Source organism: Centropristis striata, chromosome 8 (assembly GCF_030273125.1).
Source record: "Centropristis striata isolate RG_2023a ecotype Rhode Island chromosome 8, C.striata_1.0, whole genome shotgun sequence".
Taxonomy (NCBI): domain Eukaryota; kingdom Metazoa; phylum Chordata; class Actinopteri; order Perciformes; family Serranidae; genus Centropristis; species Centropristis striata.
Genome location: NC_081524.1, coordinates 36,532,651 through 36,559,804, shown reverse-complemented (window position 1 = coordinate 36,559,804; position 27,154 = coordinate 36,532,651). Strand labels below are relative to the sequence as shown.

Genomic DNA, 27,154 nt, shown 5'->3' with positions numbered 1-27,154 from the left:
CAGTAATACAACTTTTTTTCCTTCCAGATATGATGAACTATTCGATTTTTTTGATTTAATGACTATTCGTTTATTCTAAAACCGATGCCCATCCCTAGTTGTATGTATGTTGCACTATAACGAAAAAACTCAGGACACTTTATTTATGGTTGCAGTTCTTTTCTTAGTTTGTCCTGTAAATTGTTGCTATTTATTTTAAGTTCAGTACCTCAGGCATTGTGATTTCCTTTATTTGTCAGAGAAAAATACTGCTGTGTTATTGTTTTTCAATAAAATAAGGTTCAGCTGTGAGTTATAAAAAAATCAATATCGGCCAAAATCGGAATGGGCAGGTAAGGCTTTTTAAAAATCGGTGATCGGCCAGAAAATTGCAATCGGTGCACCCCTACTAAAAACAAAAAGTGCAGATTATTTCTGTACCTTGAATGATGCCATACATCTTGTCCTGGTCCTTGTTCTGCTCCCTCCACAGTCGCAGCAGCTGGAGGACCTGCTGCTGTGGAGAGCAGGCCTTCTTCAGCTTCTCCAGACTCTTATGATCCACTCTCCGCCCAGGAAGACTCTCTAACAGCCGCTCCAGGGGCACCGAGGACAAGCGCAGAGAGGAGAGAGACTGGAAGACTGCTTCCTCACACAGAGTCACATCTGGAATGAATTGTGAGAGAAAGACAGACAGGGAGAGTGGGTTTAAAACATTAACAAAACATACATCATAGCAGTGGCACAATATACAACTAGATGGGCAACTGGGGAGTGGCATTTTTCATGCTTTATTAGCAACCTGGTCTCACAGGAATCTGTGAAATAGCCACGGATTTGCTTAACTCAAAATCCGTGGAATAGCCACGGAATCACTCAAATTTCCGTGAAACTGACACGGATTTCGCTACAATGCAAGTTAATGACAGTCATATCCGGTGGCTATTCCAACATACAAAGTGATTATGTACATTCACTGACTGAATATTTAGAAAATAAAACATATATTTCTAGCTAGAAATGTGATCAAAATCCATTTTTATGCAGAAACTAAGTCAAAATATTGTTTTTTTCACTAAAAATGAGAGAACTGTCCGCCATGTTTTTTGTTCTGACCGCCGGGACCTTGAAAGTCACGTGACTTGGAACAAACCAATAGGAACAAATATCCATGGAATAGCCACGGGATATGACTGTCATTAACTTGCATTGTAGCGAAATCCGTGTCAGTTTCACGGATATTTGAGTGATTCCGTGGCTATTCCACAGATTTTGAGTTAAGCGAATCCGTGACTATTTCACAGATTCCTGTGAGACCAGGTTCTTTATTCGATAGTGACAGATAGAAAGGCCGGATTTGATCCTGGATCAGCCACAGCTGTAGGTGTAAAGCTACCAACTGCTGTACAGCTAACAGTGAAGCTGCATCTATTTGTTCATCCTCTCTGTTGGCTGACTGGACGCTGCAGTGACTCACTATCGTCTCTTGAGGAACATTGTTGTGAAAGACAGGACAGGCCGGGGTTAACTGGTTAGCATGCAAATTTAATGAGATAACCTGTCCTTTATTGTCAATTCTTCACATTCTGTTGATAGTGTTAGCCACATCTTACACATTGCCCCTTTGCATTTTTAAATTTCTTCAAAATTAGCTATTAATAAACATAATTTTGATTTAATTTCAGAGATTTATTCCATCAACCAAAAATATAATTGTCAGATTAACTCATAATATAAAAATAATTAAGTTGCAGCACTATATTGAGTCAATCATCTGTTGCATTGTTTTATTCATTAATTTGTTGGTTCTTTCTTGTATATTATATTCAACTGTGTCTTGTATTCTATTCGGACAGAACCAGTTTCCAAAAACAGAAAGGGAGGCATGACTTAAATCTTGATCAATCTCAATCAAAAAGTTAAAAAATATTTGTGTATCCGTCCACTGATTCAGAGCTGCATTAAATGTAATCGATTCTTCCTCGGCATATGCTACATCCTCCACCAACTTTCATGAAAATCAACCAAGCAATTAAAAAAAAAAAAAAAAATCCTGCTGACAGACAAACCAACGAATCAAAGTGAAAACATAAGCTCCACAGCGGAGGTAATTAGATGAATGACTCAGTCAGTTTAACGGTATTGTTCACAGGGGTATTGTTCGTGGTGCACAGGTGATGTTTAGAATAGATTCAGATTACATGGTTTGGTCCCCACAGAGTCCCATCAGGCCTATTATATGTCTGAATTTGTTTATACGTACATGTTTGTTTTTGTGGTCAGACTGTTGTCTTGTAATTTGACCACAGCCGAAACAAAGATTTGCTCCCTTTGTGTTGACAGCACAGAACAACCATTGACATCAGTTTGACAAACTCAGGCCATCTGTGTTCCTCTGCAAAGCACCCAGAGCTGGCTCCTCATTTTTATTCACTGAGGCATTTTGAAGAGGCAAATTAACTGTAATTTTCCTAATTTAGGTTCTTCAGATGACATTAATTACATAACTAAACGATGATTTGAAGATAAATAAGTAACCACTTTGCTATGATGGTTGTTTCTTACAGTGGTTTATTTTTCACTGCAAAAAAAGCCAACTTGTGTTTTTTGGCCTAAAACAGTGATTTAAGTTGGTAAAACTTGGAAATATAAATTATTGACATTTAGGGCAATAATGTAAGTTAGCACAACAAAGGAAGCCAGTTGTCTGCTCAAAAACAAGTTTGTGAGTTGTTGTTACTGATATCTTTAAGTTGGGGTTCACAACAAGGGACAATAGTTCTGATAACTCTTATTTCTTTGTTGTGAAATGTGGGAAAGAGGTGAAATTCGGTCATTAACGAAAACTAGCGGCTAACTGATGCTAATGGCTAACTGATGTTAGCGGCTAACTGATGCTAGCGGCTAACTGACGCTAGCGGCTAACTGATGTTAGCGGCGCTGCTTGTTACAGCTACAAGAGTAGCCATTAGCGTATCAATGCTAACTCAAAATTGTGGTCGCAACATTAGCTGACATTTCATTGCAGCATTACAATCGTGCCCATTCAGCACATTGCAGAAGTTAGCAGAAGTAAGGATTAAAAGTTATTACAATATAAAATTATAAGTTAGGACAATTTACAGTTGAGTTGACAAAAATCTGAATTCAGAGTTGAGCAAACTCAAAAACAAAACTTAAAATATTTAGTTTAATTGTCCAACTTAAAATTTTATCAAAGTTTGTCGCCTTGAAATTTTGAGTTCAGCCTACTTTTCTTTTTTTGCAGTGTTGGAGACTCCAGTCAGTAGTTCTACTATGTTAAATATGCTGGTAGTAGAGTTAAGCTGAGGCAAATAGAGATGAAACGTGCTGCGCTTTGCTGCTCGGTCACACAACCACCTACGCTATTTCATTTTTGCATGCTTTACTTTTTCTGCAAGCAAAGTTCTGCTGCACCTTCCTTATAAGGCAAGACATGTTTTTTTTGCAAAGAGCAGGGTTTTCATATTACGCACAAGAGTCACGATGAAGAAGATGTGAAACTGTCTATGTCAATGAAATTGCAACTTTCATAAAATTATGAAGCATTTCTGTAGTTGTGTTTATGTAATAGTACTTTCTGATTGCCTTGCAGAACACGAGGGATACCGGTAAATTTAGAGAAAAAAAAAAGGTTCAGTAAAACCAATGTCAGTGTAGTATGACTGAGTTTAATGAGAAGAGGATATTAGAGTTGTTTCTCTGATGTCTGGATAATTTAAGTGCGGCTTGCTCTATAATTGACACTGACGTCCTGGTGGTTTCTCCAAATCACGTAGCAACTTTGGGAATCCCAAATGCTTTCAATTTCCTCTTTTTTTTATTGAAAAGCTGCTAAACTGTTCCAGGATCTGCTGCAGACAATCTGTGGTTGTGTAGTCCGCAGGAAGACAATTTGTGAATGAATGTTTGAGGACAGCATCACCCTCCCTGAGGGCCGACAGTGTGTGGGTGTGTTTCCCTCTCAGTGTGGGACAAAGTGTGCACGAGTGTGCCAGGGCCTCTATATGTGTGTGTTCTCCAGTGACTGTGGTTTCTCAGTCTCTGGGAGTTCAGTGTCATATTTGAGGCTTCTCCTCTCAAATTAAGTATCAGCATCTGTCATAGTTCAAGTGTGAGTAACACAGACTCACCAGCTCGTCTTGTGTCTCTGTGTGCTTGACTCAGTTTCCTCTGTTATTGTAGTTTGAGGATATGACAGCTAACGCAGTAATTGATCCATCATGGGTCATTATGACAGTAGTGGCATAAACATCCCATTCAACCCCTCGCTTTGGCTTTTCTCTCTTGTGTTGGTTTTCAGACACGCAAGAATTTGGAAAAGAATTGAATCTGGACAACGAACCTGACCGAGGAAATCCCCTGCCTTCAGGAATGAAAATGACCAAATGTTTGAAATAATTCAGCTCTGGCTGATTTTAAGTTGTTGACAATTGAGGTTTGCTGAAAAACATCATCACATGTGTGTTTGTTTGTGTGTGTGTGTGTGTGTGTGTGTATACACTGTACAAACAGTCTCTACTCTGCATTAGTTTTAAAACTTCCCATATGATTCTTATTAGTGAATGAAGCCTCCTGCAGAGTTGTGTGTCTTACCAGTGTGGCACAAAGGGTGGTGCTGAGAGCAATCCGGCGTGGTGCCACAGAGGCTGTCTGAAGTGGACGAGCCCCATCTCAACGTCTTCAAGCCCCAATCGGAGCAGTTTCTGTGGGGCCGGCATGGCTCAGAGGAGGAGTCGGAGCTGGAGAAATAACCAGCTGGACAACGCTCACACACGGTATCACTCACTGGTGAACCTGTTGGAGATAGACACAGGATCATGTGTTATTTTAATGAATGAAAGCATGATTGTTTTTGTTTATTATTATATATTACTACCGGTCAAAAGTTTTAGAACACCCCAATTTTTCTAGTTTTTTATTGAAATTCAAGCAGTTCAAGTCAAATGAACAGCTCGAAAGGGTACAAAGGTAAGTGGTGAACTGCCAGAGGTAAATAAAAAAAACGTAAGGTTAACCAAAACTGAAAAATAATGTACATTTCAGAATTATACAACTAGGCCTTTTTTCAGGGAACAAGAAGTGGGTTAACAACCTAACTCTATGGAGTCTTGGGCTATTTTGTCAATTTTTTTATTCTTTTCATGTCTTTGTAAGTCATTTTGTGTCTTGCTGTGTCTTTTTTTAGTCATTTTTTGTCTTTTTTTGGTCATTTTGTGTCTTTTTTTAGTCCTTTAGTCCAACATAAAATGTGATTTTGAATCTTTTTTTTTAACTTTCAAAACATTATCATGCTCAATAAAGAATTTTAAATTTTGCAAATGTGCAATAATTTCAGAGTAAACTGTGACATTAAACTGCATCATTTTCAATTAAATTCTGGAAAAGTTGGTGTGTTCTAAAACTGTTGACCAGTAGTGTATATATGCATTAATATAGCTTTTTACCCTACTGACATGTTAATACCATAATACTAACTATCCAAGTCAAATTGATCTGTTAAGGGGTAGGACTAGATACGTTTTTTTTACTTCCTCCTACACCCTTTCGAGCATGCAGAAAGTGTCTGTTTTTTAAATTTTTTGCATGTTCAAAATAAAGACAATCAATCAATTTATTTTTTATTTTTTATTTTATTTGATAGGGACAATGCAGTTAGCATAGATACAGGGCATGCATCTGATGTGCTGCATACAGATATATAGCTTCAGCTAATTTTCAACTCCTGTCCTTAGTTGGGCTTTTACAACAACATACAAAATCACAATACTATAAAAATCCAATAAACAATTACCCCATCTACAAAATAGAATAAAATTACAAACCATTACAATATACATTTACCCTGAGAAAAAAAACAAAAAAAATAAACCCTATTATATATAGCTTAGAGTTTAAAATCATCATAAATCTATACAACAATAAGGAGAAAAGAAAGAAATAGGAGAGAAAAGGAAGAAGAAAAAAAAATTATATTACAAAATCACAATACTATAAAAATCCAATATACAATTACCCCATCTACAAAATAGAATAAAATTACAAACAATTACAATATACATTTACCCTGAGAAAAAATAAATAAAAAAATAAACCCTGTATAAATATAGCTTAGAGTTTAAAATCATCATAAATCTATACAACAATAAGGAGAAAAGAAAGAAAGAAAGAAGAATATATATATATATTATATTAAAAATAAAAATTATATATATTAACTGTCATATTTTAAACTATGATAAAACAACCAAAAAAAACAAATTTTTCTCACTTTTATTGTTCAGTTTCATCTTACTCATCTCAGTCATTTTCATTTGCTGTCAACATTTACTGCCGCTGATGAACGAGACAAAGGTGATGTGATTCCAAGAACTATGACCACATGTGACAACGCACCAGGGTGACAGATGTGATGTGTGATTCTGGAAATGACTCACGCCGCCGCTTACTCACCTCCTAAGTTTCTATATCTTGATTTTGAATAGGAAATGCATAACCACAAAAATTGATTTGTCAGCTGATTTTTTCACGTCAGATAAGGGTAAATCAAAAAAAAAATCTGCATAAAAATCAATTTAGAACATCAGCTTTTGATGTGAAAAAATAAATATTCTCATGACATAAAAACACATTTTAATGAATTTATAATGTAGAATATGTAACCGATTATGTTATTGACTAATAATATTTGAAAATAAGAAGAAATTGTTCCACCTTGTGATGTAATAATGCAGTTTATTGTGCCGACAAGTTATAACCATATGACATTACAGTAAACCAATAAAACTTCTGGTATATGACCTGTTGCTCGCATGATGTTATGACGATCTCTGCGTAGTGGAACTCGTGTTGTAATCACATCCTCCTTTTATTTTTATGTTGAAGAAGTTAAGAAGTGAAAGCGTGTGGGTGGAGTACGAGCTATGCTTCACTCAGATGTAACCTTTTGATTAGTTTCCCTCTATCGTGGCACATTTTTTACCACTTTGCATGAAAAGATGAAACCGCTGGCCTACGGCAAAGTGCTCATGTTTCCTGCAGCCCTGATGACAAAGCATGTACAGTGCATGAGAATGTGTCGGCCTTACTGTAATATGTTCTAATGATCTTTTGTTTTCTCAGAATTTTTCTTCTGTCAATGTTGAATCAGCCTATTTGAAAACTTATAGATTTAGACGTCATCTAAGGCAGATGAGGTGCAACCTCAGCTGTCTACATAGTGAGTGATGTATTAATTAACAGAATTGAATAGAAATATGTAAATTTAAAAACATCTATTTATAGATATAGAAGAAGATAGATTCATTGAGTTGTTAAAAATGTTTTGCAGCGTTTGATTTTTTATTGATAAAGAAATAATGTTCTTTATTTTCCCTAAAGGTAAATCGATTTTGCTCAGGTCAGTTACCTTACTTACACAATACAATAAGTTATTTTATTTTCCAAATCTCTAAGTTTCAGCCTCTTAATTGTGAGGATTTGCTGATTTTCTTTGTCTAATTATAAAGTAAAATAACTCTCAGGATAATTGTAAACTCTATGGTAAATGACTCACACTAAGCCCACTTTTAGGTTTTAAGTATTACTAAAGTATCTCTTTATATTATTTTTTAAAATCCGTTGTCTGACTATGATTTGTGTGAAATTCTATATGCTGCTACCTTGGCCAGGCGTGCCTTGAAAACAGGTTTCAAACCTCAACGGGGCTCACCTGGTCAAATTAGGATTCAGTTGTAAAACAGATCTTTTAAGGGAGAATGTGTCATTTTTGGTTGTATGCTCATGGCCACAAATATTAATTTAATCGTTTTATAAAATACAGCAAATTATCTGGTTTTGAGCTGCTACTGATAGGAATACAATGTTGTGACGCTTTTATTTAGAAAAGGCGCCGTCCAGTGTGAAACGGGTGCTTTTATTTTGAAAGGTAGTGACAGGATATAACAGGTGGAACGGTAAAAATTAAAAACGAACGGTAAATAATAAGGAGTGCGTCCTAATTCAAAAATAGTTGATATAAAGTATGAAAAAGGCTTCTATAGTGGCTGACAGGACACAAGGTTTGTAATAAAAAATAAATAAATAAATAAATAAATCTTGTGAACTATCAGTAAAGAGTCGAGTCTTTGCAGGTGGGTACGTAAACCACCTTCAAAATAAAAGCACTGCGGTTGTATTGAACTAATTTCTGGGTAACCTCATGCGGGCCGGACGAGGTCTGGGCTATGGCCTCCGTCTTTGCACATGGAGCATATTCTCTCTTTCCAACTGCTGTACAGCTAACAGTGACGCTGCATCTATTTGTTCATCCTCTCTATTAGCTGACTGGACGCTGCAGTGACTCACTATCGTCTCTTGAGGAACATTGTTGTGAAAGACAGGACAGGCCGGGGTTAACTGGTTAGCATGCAAATTTAATGAGATAACCTGTCCTTTCTTGTCAATTCTTCACATTCTGTTGATAGTGTTAGCCACCTCTTACACAATGCCCCTTTACATTTTTAGATATCTTCAAAATTTGCTATTAATAAACATAATTTTGATTTAATTTCAGAGATTTATTCCATCAACCAAAAACATAATTGTCAGATTAACTCATAATATGAAAATAATTAAGTTGCAGCACTATATTGAGGCAATCATCAGTTGCATTGTTTTATTCATTCAGTTGTTGGTTCTTTCTTGTATATTATATTCAACTGTGTCTTGTATTCTATTCGGACAGAACCAGTTTCCAAAAACACAGATGAAAAAGCTAGAAAGGATTAAAAGATTAAAAGAGTCACAACTCGTAACAGACCGATCAGGAGATCAAGGAGAAAGGAATGGAATCATATAAAGGCATGTGTTTCTGGGCGACTGAACCATCAGTTTTTTAACATCCTGTGGTTTAAAGGTCAAAACCACATCTCGACGCATTACATAATCAAATGGGGAACCCCCTGAAATGCTGTCTCATGTCTGCAGAGCGTCAGTAGACTTTCAAGTTCGAGTGTAGATCGATGTTAGAGGAATTCACGGAAAATGTTGTCTCATCTTTTAAAAGCGGTGGCAGAACAGCAGGGGTCTGATAATAACCAGAAAATACATGGAAAATGTTTCATGTGTGCAGCGATGAAGTCATGAGAAGCGTAGTGCCAGTTTGGACTGCGGTTCCAGTAGAAATATCAGATTGTGTACACTGGAATGTTGAAATTCAACATTCAACCTCTCTTTAAGTTGCCCACAATCATAGTGACGCACCAAGGAGAGAATCTGCAAGAATATCAGGTCAGATATCCACCATGAGAATGACATCCACGGCCGCATCTGGCTTAACACTTAGCCCGGACGGCATTTGGTGCTGTGTTGTGTGGAGAAGGATCGGACTAAAGGGACAACCTGGTCTCACAGGAATCCGTGAAATAGCCACAGATTTGCTTAACTCAAAATCCGGATTTCGCTACAATGCAAGTTAATGATCATATTTTTCTTGCAAGATCTTCACCACAAAGTGATTATGTACATTCACTGAGTGAATATTTAGAAAATAGAATAGAATAGAATAGAATATATCTTTATTGTCTGTTCAACAGAGCAGAAATTTGTCTTTCGACACACAAAAAACACAACATCAATAAAAAGAATGACGTGGGGTACAGTGTTACCGGCCACTATTTAGTATAGCGTCTGCAGATGGTAGAAATGACTTTTTATAAATGTTTTTATGGGCCAGTGGGGTTCTGAAACATATATTTCTCGCTAGAAATGTGATCAAAATCCATTTTTATGCAGAAACTAAGTCAAAATATTGATTATTTTCACTAAAAATGACAGAACTGTCCGCCATGTTTTTTGTTCTGACCGCCGGGACCTTGAAAGTCACGTGACTTGGAACAAACCAATAGGATCAAATATCCATGGAATAGCCACGGGATATGACTGTCATTAACTTGCATTGCAGCAAAGTCCGTGTCATTTTCATAGAAATTTGAGTGATTCCGTGGCTATTTCACGGATTCCTGTGAGACCAGGCTGAAAGGGAAGGTAGTTGCTGATGTTCAAGCTGAAGGCAGAGAACTAGGGATTCCAATCAAATGTGCCAGCAAGTGACAAAACATTACCCAAATATTTGAAATGACTTTTAATTCTTTGATAGAGAGACAGAGATGGATTTCTAGTCTCATCATTTTTTTCCTCATTATTTAAAGAGAGAAACCATTTCAAATACATGTGCATCGATTTGAGTACTGGAGATCATTTCTAAGTCATTAAAGAAAATTTGCAAAATTCCATCCATGCTAGAGTTATTCCATTAGACGCCGATTCAGTATTTTCACACAATGACTAAGCCAAAACAAAGTCGTCTTTATGGTTGGCAATATATTAGAGTCTGTAAAGCTGTGGTAAATTAAAAGAGGAAGCTTCAGGAATGCAGGGGAAAGGTCACACTATTTATGGAGAAGAAGCTGTTGATTAGTGTCTGTGAAATTTCCTCTTTAATTATACTGTTAAGTATGCATTGTCATGTATGAAGAGGAACAAGCGATGAAGCATTCTGTGGAAAATGTCATGCTTCACTGCTGGTTCAGTTCTGCTGTGGAAAACTTATTTTACCTAAAAAAACTACAACAGTAAAAGCATATGCTATATTTATATTATATATCCTTTTACTGCTTTAACTTTCCTTCAGACAGCCCTGTTAAAGTTTACATTGACTATAATTACCATAAAAATTCAAGTCAAGGGAATCAGAGAGTCAAAGGTGGCTTTGAAGACATTATACTGAACATTATACAGAAATTATACTGTAGGTAATACACTGACAATGACTGTAGCTCACATAACCCCATTTGAAAATTTTTTACTAGATTAAAGTGGCAAATCTACAAGAAAAAAAGTCGCAGATTTAAGAGATTTTAAGTGCCATATCTGCGCGAAAAAAGTCTGCGATTTACGAGATAAAAGTGGGAAAAAAGCAACTTATTTCTCCCAGATTCACCACTTTAACCCTTAATAGGACACTCATTGAAATACTTGCAAATTCCAAATTTCAACCCTAGAGAATATTGGAGGATATTACATACTGCCAGTATGTGTAAAAAAAAACAACATACGAAAATAATATTTTGAGAAAAAAGTTTACAAGATTAAAGTGGCAAATCTACTGGAAAAAAATGCCCAGATTTATGAGATTTAAAGTGGTGAATCTGGGAGAAAAAAGTTGCTTTTTTCCCACTTTTTTCTTGTAAATCTGCGACTTTTTTCACGCAGATTTGCCACTTTAGTCGAGTAAATTTGCAACTTTTTCCTCAAAATATTACCTGACTCTCACTACCAAATATAGTTCTTTGCCTGATAAAGGGTTAACCTAGCCTGGCTAACACCAGACCAAATCTCATTGGAGATTTGGTCTGGACACCTTCAATGCATTTCTCCGTAGAGGAGGCGTGGTTTACGATCCTCCGGAGCCGTTTATTGGACGCTTAGAATGTCTATCAAAGCGTCTGTAGGTAGCTCTTAGCCAATCAGATCAGTTATACCAGATGACGTAGTAGAGCAACAGAGATGGATGTTTGTTGTGTGTGTGTCTGTGAGAGAGTGTTGCTTGCTGCTTTGCTTCTCCAGTTCTCGCTTTCTGCAAGATTATTTATTTTCACGCTTTATTCCCCCTCATGTCATTCAGCCACACACATCCACTGATTTTATGGTCAATAATCAAGCTGCTGCGGGTCTCTGGGGGCTCCGCTGTCCCCCGATTCGGAGCGAGATCACCGGCGGTGACCGGCGGTCTCACCGGCTCGGCGCAACGAGCCGCAGAAACCGCCCGTGCGGCGCTAATAGCCCCGCTACCGGTGATCTCGTTACGAGCCGGGGGACAGCGGAGCTGCCGAGAGACCTTTCGCCTTTCAACTTTCGCTCTAAACTATTTAAAACACCATCTACAGCTAAAGAGAGTTTCGCGTCCGCAGCAGCCATGTTGGATCCGGAAAGCTTCCAAGTGCCGAGTAGTACGCGTCATCGTCTCACCGTCCCTCCCCGCTCTGTGATTGGATCCCTAAAACAGGGCTAAGATAATCGCCTCGTTTCCAGACTGCCTGGAGGTTCGAAATCAAATTCGAGCGCGCAAGGCAGTCTGGGTATACCCAGGCTAGGGTTAACCAGCAGATATAAAACAATATAAAGAATCACCTATTATATTATCAGATTTGCCACAATCACTGATATGTTTGTTGAAAGGAAGTTGACTTTAAAAGATAAGTTTAAAGTTCCCAGAAGACTTATCAATTAGACTTGATTTGTTTCTGGTTGGCATGGTTGGCACGGCGATGGTTTAGTCTTTCGTGGAACTCACAATGTTCTTTTTACTTTTATCAGGTATAGACATCAAGAGGAACAATGAGATAAGAAAACAAAGAATGTGAATGGCAGTTGCATGACTAACATGTGTGCATATAAATGTGAATTAGTCAGCTTCCTTCACTCAGATAAAACCCATTAAAATAAACAAAACCTAATTCAATTAAGAATAAACCAACAGAGACTTCTGTACACACAGAGTTTTGAGGAAGTGCTGCTTGGAGTAAAAGGGAATACGTCAAAGTTGTATAATGACTCACAAAGAATTTTTTTGGGGGATATTTTGCAACGCATTACACAGACACAATAGGTTAAATATTAATCTCACTGTGGCGTGACGAGCTGTGACAGCAGTGATTACCTACTTTAACGGAAATAAATGATAATATTTAACAACTACAAACATATTTCCGAATAATGGAGTTCATGGAAAATGTGAAGTTATCATTTTCCACACTACAATAATGTGATGGATGTCTTGTTAATTCCATTAAGAAATATTTTCCACACTTTATTTCCAAGACCCATTAAACCAAATATACGTCCAACCATCATCATTTCTTTCATTAATGATCATTTTAATTCAAGCGGCGAGCCATTGCTCTCAACTGTCAACTATGAATTGATAAATGCATAGAAGAGCTGTGTTGAGACAATTGTTTGGATAAGGGAGACTAGAAAGAATGTTTGATTGTTTGCAGAAATGTATTTTAAAAGGACAGAATTAAGAAATGTATCAGTGCTGCAACATTAAGAACTGTAACTGTAAAACAATCTGAAGTTTCAGGCAACACTGCCCCCACTTAGAACAGGCCAGGTGTGGAAATGCAAGAAAAAAATGCATAAATTTGTGTTATTTGATCACACAAGAACACCAATAATAGAACACTTGTTGCCTCTCTTTGGCATGTGAATGAAAATGACATTTCTCTGGTAGAGAGACCAGAAATAAGGGAGAAATTTCAAACCGATCTAATTAAAAATATGACTACTGGCAATTAAACAGCTGTGTTCGTTCATATGTTTAACTAAAAGATCTGTTCAGCTTCAAACCAAACTGTGTGTGTCCGTGTGTAAGAGACAGTCAGAGAGAGAGAGAAAGAACGTTCTAAGAAAGAGTCAGAAATCAGTTAAAAAAAGAAAAAAGTTGATTCTGCGAAAAGAAATGTGTGCATCTGGAACAGATCTGATTCACAGAATCAGAAGAAGATGAAGTGCTTCCAGTCATACAAGGAAGAGGACATCTTAATGCGAAAATGCTGATCTGTAACTGATGTGTGTCTCTGCTTTGGCAACATGAGGGCTCACTTTTTGACATACCAGTGAAGCATATCTGGAATTAAACTGATCTGACATAAAGTGAGACAGTGGAAGAGTTAAGCGAGAGATTAAAAGAAAGATTAAATACATAGAGACTTAAAATGCTGAAAATGCATACACACTGCAGCGTCCAACAACACACACACATGCACGCATGCGCACACACACACACACACACACACAGACACACACACACACGTATACAGATACACTGTTCTCTGGAAGTTTGAGTGATAACATTGAGGCGATAAGGACTCAGCCAGTGCTTCCCCCTACGCTTTGTGCTGACCAAATTCCTAATTTCCTCTGGTTTTGGTGCTGATACTTACTTTTAATCTGCAATTTCCGATTTAAATCTAATTTATGTTCTAACCGGATAGGCGAAAACCCCCCACAAAATAACTGAAATAACTTCTTTATCAGATATCTTCAGTCCGCCAGTATCTATATGAAAAAATAATGATATGAATAAGTCTTACCTAAAGCTGTCACTCCGTAGCCAGGTGCACAGGTACTGTGTGTGATGCAGAACTCCACCACAAGGTGGAATCCAGGTCCACACTCACAAAGCTGGTCGTGAGTGCTGTTACACTGCTGCTTCACAAATTGTCTTTCTTTGCACACCTAAACACAACAAACCACGGTCACACCCACTGAAACAGTGCTGCTGCATGCACGCAATAACACTGATTTACATGCACATATATAAACAGAGAGGATACTCATTTATTTATGTCATGGTGAGGGTTAATGTCGTGAGAAATGCAAGAAATGGCACACAAGAAGAGGGATATATAACACTTCAAAAGGGACATTTTAACAATACACGTTGCATAATTTTACGAGAGTGGCTAAGAGGGAAACATCTCAACTGCGGGGGAAGATCACTCTACCACAATCAGCAGTGAAACTTTCATTTTTAGCAACAACAACTAAAGTGGAAAATGTAAACAAACCGTGTAGTCATTCATCTTAGAAAAAGGCACAAGCACAACCACAACACAGTAGATAAAATATTAAAAGGATATTACACGCAAAGAGAATTGCTGACCAGGATTTGAGCTCAGGTTTGGATGATTCACTCAAAGGAGATACTACAACAACTGGAGATCCACAGAGAAGAGAAACAAGCCTGCAGAAAAGAATGCAAAGAGAACCTTTGGGCCTACATACCGAGGTGCAGTATTGGCAAGTGTCCCCCCAGTGCCAGTTCTCAGCAAAATGCTTCTCGGGACAGGCTTGGCACTCCGTGGGCGTGTCAGCGGTGCAGTGTCGTTTCACAGCCGTGCCAGGAGGGCACTGGTCGCACAGCAGGAGGTCAGAGGTCGCAGGGTCCCGGTACTGGTACTTTGGCGGTACGGCCTGCTGCTGGAAGGCCCAGGAAAGAGAAGCTGTGAAAAGCTGCAAGAGAAAGAAAGAGGGTCTGAGCACTGAGTCAACAGCAGTGACAAAATCTCTAATGAAACCCGTCTCATGCACAGCTCCTCTTTGGCTAAAGGTTCAAATATTTTTATATTTTGGAGCACTCGCCAACCCAAAGCTTCCAGTAAGAAAGAGTTGAAAGACAGGTCAGAGCTGTAAAGTTGAAGCTCCTGGTGGACACGCAATCCTAAAGTGATTTCCTCTGCTTTAAAGAGAAACATTCAGGGAGTTAGAGGAGACAGTTTTAAAGATATGGATCAATGCACAGGGACGTTTTAAACAACAATGTGTTTTAAATATTTGTGCGTTTGCAGAAGGCGATATAATGGCTACGTGTTGCATCAAGTCTTGATGCTAAATGTGTGTGAGCCTAGTTTGATTAAAGGATCATATTTATTCTATTGTACTTTTGGCTTTATTTCTCAAAATCATAATCGTTTTCCAAAGCTTTTAAATGAACACAGATGTTTCAGGCATGCCAGTATTCTGCTCAAATTCAATTAAAATAAAGGATTATAGACCATAATTGTGCAGCCGTGTGTTCAGACCTCACCAGCAGTCTCCGAACCCTGTTTCCTGCTTTGTAGCTAAAAAGCGTCCAACGGGAATCAACGCTGATCTACAGCAGTTTAACACCGCCCTGGAGCAAGAGCACACCACACCCATTTATCACCTCCCCCAAACGCAAACCATCCATACGGACACACAGTAAAGTGGGCGACTGTTAGACGTACATATGTAGTTATTGCCTCGAAAACAAGCCCATGTATCATCGCTAGAGCAGGAACTAAAACTCTGGCTTAAAATCCAAGCTATCAGTTGGTGAGCATGTTTGACATGCAGCCATGCAGCTGGTCGAGGCCACATGTGGACCAGATGTCACACATCTGGCTCCTTTCACCCTGAAGTCCCTCAGCCATTGGCTCTGTGGACTTTCCCGTTGGCCGGGATTCATCCTCACTGCTTGGACAAACTAACAATGGGCCGTCCTTGCATTGTGTGTATGTGTATGTGTGTGTGTGTGTGTGTGCTTCTATGTGGTTTACTGCTTTCCACCATGTTTGTGTGTTCATCTTCAAAAAAATGAATGAATTCATACAACAAACAACTGCAACACATTCATGCATGTGAGTGCACACATGCAGGAATGTGTGTGTCGCTGCATGTGTGTTTGTGTGCGCATGTTTGTCGGTGTCCAATTATCGTCTTCCTCAGTGTTGGTCTGTGTGCTCTGCGGTCTCCTCTCCTGGCTGCTGTTCATAAAGAGAACTGTTGGAGGTTACTGGGCTTTCCCCATTCACCACCAGAATACAAAACATTCACCCACTCTGCTCTACAGTTTACCCGCTACACACCATTGATCTCTTTCCTCCGTGTGTGTATTTGTACTTATCCCATTTACCCTAAAACTCTCAACCACAAAACACAATGTGTACGAGTGTGTGAAACAAAATGAAAACCAGAGAGAAAGAGTGTTATTTTCAGGGTATATGTGTGTGCACATGTGCATCTTTCATTCAATATTATATTACAAAATATTTGGTTGCAGAAATCTTTTCATCAGAGTTGTGAAGTCCAGGTTCCTCGTCTGCTTTGATCTACAACTGTGTTTGTATTTCGCCTTCATGATTTATGACACTGTGCTGTACTACACACTACTTTTTAAGGAGATATCAATCTAAAATGACAGAGAAGTTTAAAAAAAAAAAAAAAAAGTGTAGGTCCTTCTATTTCTGTTTCCTTTTGCAGTGGAGGTCATTGAAACAGATAGTAAAAATAGATGAATGGGTTTTACACACCATAATAGAAACCTAAGCTTCAAACAGCCTGGCGAGCGCAGCGGTTTTCCCGGCAAAACCTATCGACCTCTGAGCACAACATTTGGTGGAAGGCTTTCATCCGCAGCGACTCGCTGAGCAGTACCATGGCTGCATCTGTTTGTTTGTAGCATGGGTGGCCCCAGCGGGAATCAAACCCATAATCATAGTCCTGCTCTTCAAATTAAGAAGTGTATATACACACTATTAAGCCCTAAGACCACAGCCAATCAATTTAGAAACATCAGGAGGGTGGAGTGTACTGAGGGACTGACAGAGGGTCACCTGGGTTTTTTTTTTTCTTTTGCGTTTTTTTGCAAATCTGGGTACAGTTACACTTGTCGCTTTGACTTTAATCTTGGGTTCGAGTCAGGGTGAGTTTACGGGAAGGACTGGAGTCTTCAGTCATGAGAGCCTGAGCACATGTGGAAGTGGTCAGGTTCATATTGTTTTTCATATCCTTCATACAGAACAGTAGTTTGGCCAGACTCCAGGTACAACATACAGTACAGTGCAAAGCAATTGAGAGTAAGTAACAGTAGTGTTCAGTGGGTTAAATAAAAAGACACAAAAGAGAACGATGTGAGATGCTGCTCTGCACTCTGTCAAGTCGTTCACTGCATAAATCTTTCATAAACATGAGTAAATGAATTAAAATACATTGTGAAAGTGTGTAAGGGCTTAGAATACATTTATGTCTCATAAGTTGTTGCACAAACTTCTGGGTTTTCTTACACAAATGTATTGCTACATTTTTTACCACTAGAGAATTGATCAAAATGGTCTCAAATCCCTCACATCAACATCACACATGAATAAAAATTTTGCTAATTGAATCCACATGTGTCTGGGCTTTCCAGTCTTACCCAATTCATGCACTTCACAGACTGTTTAGGCACCCCAGTATGCAGAAAAAAATAAAATATGAAAGTAATACATTTATACTGCATGTGAAAACTATGCAGTATTAAGTTCCAACCGGCATGATATTCACATAAAGTGGGCATGTCTGTAAAGGGGAGAATTGTGGGTACCCATAGAGCCCATTTTAATTTACATATTTTGAGGGCAGAGGTCAAGGGACCCTTTTGAAAATGGCTATTTACTGTAGTTGCCGTAGTTTACTATCGCAGTGACATCTTAAAACAAAGATTTAAGTTGAACCAGCCAGTACAGTAGCATTCTGCTACTGAAGAAAACTAAAACTGTCAACTTTTTAAGACTTAACGTATTTGGGAGATGTCCTGTGGCGTGTGTATGTTTGTGTGTGTGTGTGTGTGTGTGTGTGTGAATTCGTCTATCAGCTAAAAGAGATATTGAACTTTTCACCCTCCTCGTCGCCTTAGAAGCTGCCATCTGACGACATCACGGACTACCGCTGGAAACCCAAATTATACAGCAGCTAGGGGCCACTGACAGCCATAATTATACTGTTACCATCATCAGAGTGAAGCTCTGCGAGATGCATATCCTACATGGAGCGCAGCCATCTGCAGGCAAAGGGTGGACGAAGGTATGAAGGTAATAATAATAATATTCTACCTTCCCCGAGCAAGGAAGTGAAGCTGCATGTAAATGATCGTAGATGATGAGAATGTAAATCAGGTTAATACAAAAGCAGGAGTCGCCTTCCTCTGGATGAATAACAGTTAAAATAAAAACACTTTTTATTTATACTGGTGAAATGGGTTTCATCTGATTCAGTTTGCTTATGCAATATATGCCAGTAAATCCCATTTGAATTGAGTTGAGAGGAAGCCTTGTGTTTATGCAAAGCAAAAAAGATCTTTACCGAGTGTTTAACAGAGAACATGTGCTTTTTAACAGATGTTATCCTCTGGATGGAACAAACAGCAAGTGTATTCCAGACTGTAAAGTGTGGTGATACACAAGGCCGTCCTGGATCAGGGACACGGACCACGTTTCTCACAACAGGCAAGGCAAGAGAGATGAAAAATCCAGCCCAATGTTATTGGCACTGAGCTGGTGTTTAGTGAGCAGAAACGTTATTCACAGTGTGTTTATCTATCACACATGTAAGATCACTGACATTTAATGACACAATTCCTGAAATAGTGCCAGTCATTTGCCTTCGAAGAGGTTTATGAGACTTATGAGGGTTTTTGTTTTTCTATGACCTGTCTGATGTCAAAATTATATCCAGAGACAGATGCAATGATGACAGATTGCTTTGGTGAAACGTGCTGAAGTGCACTTTGAGTGCTGCATGACAGATGGGCTGTAGCGGCATAACTACAGAGTTCAGACACCTGACAGAAATAGCCTTTAAAATCATGACACATGCTTTCCATATGAGTTTATAGAGAGAAACTTTACAGAAATTTACAGATAATGGATGAGAAATTGACTGTAATTTCCCAGCTTGGGATCTATCTATCTATCTATCTATCTATCTATCTATCTATCTATCTATCTATCTATCTATCTATCTACCTACCTATCTAGGCAAGGCAAGGCAAGTTTATTTGTATAGCACAATTCAACACAAGGTAATTCAAAGTGCTTTACATACACATTAAAAACAGCAAGACACAATTGAAAATTAAAACAGGGAAATAGAAATAAAAATATCTATCTATCTATCTATCTATCTATCTATCTATCTATCTATCTATCTATCTATCTATCTATCTATCTATCTATCTATCTATCTATCTATCTATCTATCTATCTATCTATCTATCTTCATACAAAAAAACACAAGAAACAAGAAACAAGAAACAGACAATAACCGAGTTCAGCGAGTCACATTACATTTTAAATCAGTAAACATGGCCTCCCCTGTGTTGTCAGTGGAAATATTCAAATGCTTCCAGAACAAATTAGCCGCAGTATTTAAATAACTTACAATGGACCGGGTTCAGGCTTAGGGTTACAATGAATGTGGAACACACTGAAATGCAAAGAAAGCGGAGAATCAGAGTTTGGGTAGCCCGAGGTCAGTTTTAAATTCATGGCATGAGGAGAAGAGCCATGGCACAAAGGGACCAAACCACACGACACCAGCTTATCCAGCAGGCACATGGCTTCAGTTAAGAGGAGAACGCAGGTGGTCTGAGGGGGATTCCAGCCCTTGGAAGTGTGTGAACTGTAAGCACGTATGTGTGTGTGTGTGTGTGTGTGCACGCGCGTGTGTGTGTGTGTTCTTGTACTTCCTACATAGTGAGGACCAGAGCACGTTTTTCAAGAATACCTTTTTTTACCTACTGCAATTGCACTTTATAATGACTCCCCTTTTAGTAAGGACAGAAGAGTATTTTTTAAATATTTATTTAAATTTTAGCTTAGCTGCTTATACTGTATTTACCAAACTGTATTTTTGCACACATTTTTTTGCACATGTATATTTGCACACCTGTTTATTCATTTACACGCCTGTATATCTGCACACTTGCTGTAACTGTTATCTATGAGTAACAGCTACTAATGCACATGGACCATCCATTCCACTTCTTCTATTCGAGGCTATGTATTGGGGGGTCATGTTCTGTATAAGTGGAATATGTGTGTATACATGTGTTTTTGCAAAGTGAGGACATTTCGGCCGGTCCTCACTTCTTTAAAGGCTTTTTTTTGAGACTTCACACTTTAGGGTTAAAGGTTACAGTTAGGTTCATGTTATGGTTAACGTAAGGGGCTAGGGAACAAGGTTATTAGAGTTAACAAAAAAGAAACCAAATAACGAAAATTAGAATTGAAAAAACATTTTCGTTTACCGACATAAAAATGAGAGGTTAAAAAAAAAAAGATAACTAACTGAAACTGTATTTTGTGGTTGCAAAACTAACTAAAACTAACTAAAATTATAGTGAAAATGTTCTTCGTTTTCATCTTTGTCAACTTTTTTCATACATAATGAAGATGGATCAGACAAAGGAAAGAAAGGCAAAATCTACTGTGACCTCTTTTAATCTCCCATCCAACAAATACCCCATTACAAAAAAAAACTAAAATCAATAAAAACTAAACTAAAACTAGCAAAGTCACTCTAAAAACTAATTAAAACTAACTGAATTTGAAAACAAAAATTCACAACGAAATTAAAACAAAAACTAATGAAAAATCCACTATTCCAATGAGGGCCCTCACAAAGATAGAAGTACAAGAATGTGTGTGTGTGTGTGTGTGTGTGTGTGTGTGTGTGTGTGCTTCAATTTTGCTAAAACATCTTTAAAAAATGACTTACAGTATGTGTGTGATGTGTTGACAGCAATTAATACATTATGGCCGGTAAATTCATCTCAGTCAGTCTGCTGTTTTATTGTTAGTAGTTATGAAGTATTTTTGTTGATTATAATATAAACAATTAGTCAATAAATCAATACACCATTAGAGAATTAGTCAGCATCTGTTTTGATAATTGATTAATAAGACTTTTGTTATGCAAACATGCAAAAAAAAATCCATGCGTTACAGCTTCTCAGATGTGACATTTGCTGGTTTTACTGGTGAATCTGTCAGTTTTTACTTTGTAATTGTGAGGGCCATTTAAAAATATATCTGTACTATTATAAACCAAGTGATTGCAGATGTATTAGTGATGAAATTGATCATTAGTTGCACTTCTAATGTTCATCAGTGAAGGAATAGTTTTTTATAAGCCAATTCCAAATATAATAAGCCAAATATGCCAATTCACTTTTAATCATTTGAATGAAAAATTACAGAAATTACTGAAAAATCATCCAGTATCACATATCACATACAATCAGTGGGATGTACTATATACACTGTATATATTTTTTCTACTTTATACCTCTACTCCACTATATTTCAGAGGAAAATGTTGCAATTTAGACTCAACTTCATTTCATATTAACTTGTCCGTTTACAGTTTTTGATTTTACATTAAACACCACATGAAAAGCTTTTAAAATATGATAAATTGCTAAAAATTAAACAGCAGATTCTCAACATTTTTGGCTTGTTACACAATCTGTGTCTGGTTTGGGTTGTTAGCAGCTCTACTAAAGAGTGAGAGATTTTCCATTTTAAACTTCTCACATGGTTCTATTTAAAAGCCTGTGGAAATAGAAGAGTCCAACTAATGAATGCAAAACTGTGTAGCAGAAGTGAATGTAATAATATCATGACAACCCAAATTTATATTGTGACTCTTAGGAATGTATTGGACTAAACCTCCTGTTTATAACCTTTATACTTCAGTTTTAACAATATGATCATTTCACATAGAATACAATATTGGTCATTGTGCTGCATTATGTGTACTTTAAATATCAAATACACTGCAAAAAAAACAACTTTTATTTTTTGGCCTAAAACAGTGATTTAAGTTGGTAAAACTTGGAAATATAAATTATTGACATTTAGGGCAATAATGTAAGTTACAAATGAAGCCAGTTGTCTGCTCAAAAACAAGTTGGTGAGTTGTTGTTACTTATATCTTTAAGTTGAGGTTCACAACAAGGGACAATAGTTCTGCTAACTCTTATTTCTTTGTTGTGAAATGCGGAAAAGCGGTGAAATTTGGTCATTAGCGAAAGCTAGCGGCTAACTGATGATAGCAGCTAACTGATGCTAGCCGCGCTGCTTGTTACAGCTACAAGAGTAGCCATTAGCGTATCAATGCTAACTCAAAATTGTGGTCGCAACATTAGCTGACATTTCATAGCAGCGCTACAATCGTGCCAATTCAGCACATTGCAGAATTTAGCAGAAGTAAGGATTAAAAGTTATTACAATGTAAAATTATAAGTTAGTACAATTTACAGTTGAGCAAACTCAAAAACAAAACTTAAAATATTTAGTTTAATTGTCCAACTTCAAATTTTATCGAAGTTTGTTGCCTTGAAACTTTTCTTTTTTTGCAGTGTACATTTTGCTGATGATTCCATAATTTCAACTGCAAGCAGACTTTATCTGGTTATAAAACAGTCTCAATTTGATATTGATGCCTCTATAAACAAACGAAACCCTCAGCAAGAAGATTGGTTATTTCACTGTCAAAATGGTTTATGGCACACTGACCGGAAGGTCTAGGTTTACATGTCAGAACTTGAAAAGTTTACCAACTTTTTTTTGCGTAAACAGTGTCACAGCTCTTTGTCAATCAGATTTATTTGTGTTTTTGAGCAGGAGGAGATTTTTGCGAAATAAACTGTTTAGAGACTGAAATATTAAAAAGACAAATAAATCTGATTGACAAAGAGCTGTGACACTGTTTACGCAAAAAAAAGTTGCAGGAGGAGATTTTTTGTTTTGTTTTTGTCATTATATATTGTGGTTATGGATGATTCTGGCGCAGGATGAGACTAGATTCAAAAACGATCTTTATTTGACCATCTTCCTCCAAGACAGGTATATAATATGTTGATTTTATTTATGAAATACCTAATGAGACGTGGTTTCAAAACAATATATGAATTTACGATGGTGGGTAAAACAAAGTTTACTTTATTTCATCCTCATTATATTACAGTTATTAATCTTACATAGCCTTACATAACACCTACATTTGCTCATCATGATGCATCCAACAGCTGTGTTTAAAAGAGCAAAGTTGTATTATAAAATAAGTTTTACTCTTTACAACATGAGGTTGGAAAGCCTATCGCTTCTGTCCACAGGGGTCGCCAAAATCAACATAAAAAGGAACTTCCGGTAACGCTTTATATTAAGGTCCTTGTAATAACCATTAATTAACAAGTAAAAAGGCCCTTGTAAGTCCTTACAAAATGCTTATTAACATTATTGTGTGTTTATAAGCTTATATAAGTGTTAATAATGGCATTACAAACACCCATGACCCACCCATTATGTCTTTGCCATGCCTTTATTCATCTTATTTTGTTTGCTTATTGATATTAAAATATACTTTATTGCTCATCTATTATAAGTTAACTATAAGTTAACTATGCTTTTTGCAACTACCGGATCTAAAGCGAGAACAATGCCTTATTACTTATTAATTAATGGTTATTAAGGACCTTATTATAAAGCGGTACCAAAGTTCCTTATAGTAGCTTTAAACAAAGTAAGTTAAACTATCACTACAGTAATTTGCATCAGATCAGCCTTTTTGCTTTTAATATGATGAGAGTGAAGATAAAACAGGCATGGGGTAACACTGACAGCTGCTTCTGTTTTGCCTAGGATCAATGAGTTTATTACAACTGCCGCACAGGCACACTTCTGCTATCAGTACTGTTGATGGAAAAGAGGAAGTTTGGTGTGAGGCAGAAACAACTTCCAGAGGTGATCGTTGCTTTCTGAATAAACGTTTGTGCTTGTTTGTTTAAAACATGTTGACCTTCACACACCCTCTGTGTGCCCCCGCCCCCTCGATTTCACACCCACTTCCTCACCCTTTCTCCAGTGTTTGCCTTAAAAAAAAAGTTAAGTCTGTTTGGCGAAGTCACTTCTCTGTAGCTTCTCCTGTCTGCGTGTGAACCTGCAGCTAAATTTAGGGAAGTTGCTGCAGCTAATGCCAACGGTCACGGCAGCCAGTGAAGGAGAGGAGGCGTAAAGATAAAGAGAGCACAGATGAAAGATAATAATAGAGGGAGATAACGTGGATTAGTGGCTGGATTAGGAGGATGGATGGATGGTTGACATGCATGCTAGCTCGCTGTCTGATTGGCTGGCTGCTTGACTACCTGCTAACCAGACAGACAGGTCGCAATTATGTGCTCCCTTGAACCTCTCTTCCCCACAAATGTTTTCATTTTGAAACATGTGTCTACACAAAAGACTGAAAGCGCAACACAATGTTATCCAATTCCCCTGTCTGTTCCACTGACATCATCCTGGGCAAGGACCCAAACAAAAAGTTTGTGTTTTCAGCAGACAGAACGCAACCACATGAGTCAGAAGCAGGAACAGCACACAGGTGCAGGAGGTGCATTTACTGCCGGACCTCTGAGCCAAAATAATGTTTTGAACATAAAATTGCAGAGTGTCCCTTTAACATAGAATTACTAACAGACAGACAGACAGAAACAGAGCGAGTGGCTGGCTGTTTGGCTGCTTGACAAGCTGATAAACAGGCGGTAAGGTATGGGGGATTGACTTATTGGCTGGATGCTGACAGAGTAGACTGACTGAGTGGTTGAATGTCTGAGTCATTATTTGGCTAAATAGATGCTTGTATGGCAGGCCAAATGACTGACTGACTGACTAACTTAATGATGGATAAACAGCACTACGTCAGAAAGTGCGTGAACAAAATATTTGCCTATTTTAGGTAAGTTGTAGAGTGCAGACTGCACTGCGGTAGAGGAAATACTCCATGTGCATGATACCACATTAAAAGGAGACGTGCACACACACATTCACTACTGTGTGCACCTACTTTATACACAAAGAAGCAACACATCCTACAAACAAAGTGACCAATCAACCATACATGTACCAACATAAGATATCTCTCTATTTCTCACGCACACACAGACAAACACACACGGAGACCACAAGGATAGATAGTGGCTCCAGTGTTTTGTAGCTACAGTGTTTGATCTGTTATTGCCTCAGATATATATCTGTACATGTACATATGCAAAACCTGCAAAGGCCCCAACACAGCACAGCATGCAAATCACACCAAAGGAAAAAAAAACTGCTCCTACCCTGCAGGCATACATTTAAAATTCCCAGAGAAGCGTTGTAGAACAAATTAGTGTAACGTCAAACTCACAGTAAACACCATCTGCTGGCAACACACTACATCTCTCTAGTTTGAGAACTCGTTTTAAGTTTCATTCATTTCAAACATGCCATAGAAAAAGCAATGAAATGTGACCTAGAGTAAACTTTTAGTCATTGATGGAGCTTGTTTGTAGATCCATTTTGCGGCTTCTGAGTATTCACAGCAGTGAATAAAAAGGTGGATGAAACACAAGCTCCATTAATCATCAAAAGCAAGCAACCTCTAGTGTAAATATAGCTCCATTCTATTTTCAAAAATGGAATAATTGACATTTTTTCCTCCTTAAAATGATCTGAGGAGCTCTATAAGACACACTGTAATACTTTCTGTCTGTGTTCGTCTGGACACAGCTTACAGTATGATATAATCCAACAAAAACAACACAAATTACAGCCTCAAAAGTCACCAAAAAGTAGAACCGACATCTCACTTCACTATTTTAACAAAACTGAATATTAATATAAGCTTACACTGCAGGGGAATCGACAGCGCATGGGACAGCATTATATTGGCAGGTGTTACTTGGTCTACACACTGCACATCATAAATATGTCAGCCTTCACTAACTGGGAAATTTCCCACCATTTCAATAGACAGAATTCCCTTCATCTTATGAAAATGCCATGCAAATAAAATATGCAAATATTTGAGCCAGACATAATGGACGAATTCTTACTATTTATGTGTTACACATTTAGGACATTTTGACTGCAATGCAGACAGGCACCGTATCAAGTAAAGCAGTCTGAATATGAAATATAATAATTCTCACATGGCATCTTGTCTACACATGGAAAGGATCGTGTTTATTCTCAAAACTAGTGATGATGTCAATAAGAGTGACATGACCAACTGTTACTGAAGTGAGTTAATTATTGGCACCTGAGGCAAGTTAAACATCATCACAATACCTGCGCAGACGCATGCTATACAGAGAGAACACGTGATTCGCGATTATCTAACTTTTTTTTATTGAGAATATATCAGGACTAGTGCTCAGCTGATTACCATACTGAAGCCGCGTGGTGCGCAAAAATCATCCACGTCTCGCAAAACAAGAAAAAATTGCCATTCCCTCAGTTAAGCGGACCAAGAAGGAGAAGAGCTGCATTAACTCTTGTTTACTCACCACTATCAGTTTCATGGCCGGGTTGGATTTCGCTATCCGAGCGCTCATCTCCACTGCGTAAAAGTGAACTGCGGTGGTCTCCATCACGGATCTGTACTTATACAGGAGGCTACAGAGAGGGAGAGGGAGAGGGAGTAGTGAGAGAGAGAGAGAGAGAGAGAGAGAGAGAGAGAGAGAGAGAGTGAGGGAGGGAGAGCATGTGCCCACCCACTTCGTTATCCAGCGCACAGCCCTCTCTCTGTCTGTCTGTCTTTGTGTCTCTCCCCTCAGTCCTAAAAATAAATTGTTGCATCCTCACGAGGTGCGATTACGCAAAGAAATGAATGGTGACATTCAAAGACAAAGGAAACAAAGCGCTCTAAAAGGCAGCATCCATTGATTACCAGAGGATGTGGATTCAGAATCAGAGGGGGTCGACCTTTTTTGATAATACAAATATTA

The 27,154-nt window shown here is 37.9% G+C and overlaps 1 protein-coding gene across 1 annotated transcript in view; it reads right to left on the bottom strand.

Annotated features, from left to right (window-relative positions):
* LOC131976489 (tumor necrosis factor receptor superfamily member 11B-like) overlaps positions 1 to 26,825 on the bottom strand; it is a 29,139-nt gene extending 2,314 nt beyond the window's left edge. The window contains exons 1-5 of the mRNA XM_059339551.1: positions 26,714 to 26,825; positions 14,833 to 15,060; positions 14,139 to 14,283; positions 4,597 to 4,797; positions 421 to 645 (exon numbers count right to left, since the gene is read on the bottom strand). Coding sequence (XP_059195534.1) covers positions 421 to 645; positions 4,597 to 4,797; positions 14,139 to 14,283; positions 14,833 to 15,060; positions 26,714 to 26,797 — 883 coding nt within the window. The 5' untranslated portion in view covers positions 26,798 to 26,825. The remainder of the gene's footprint in view (positions 1 to 420; positions 646 to 4,596; positions 4,798 to 14,138; positions 14,284 to 14,832; positions 15,061 to 26,713) is intronic.
* Between the last annotated feature and the right edge of the window lie 329 nt (positions 26,826 to 27,154).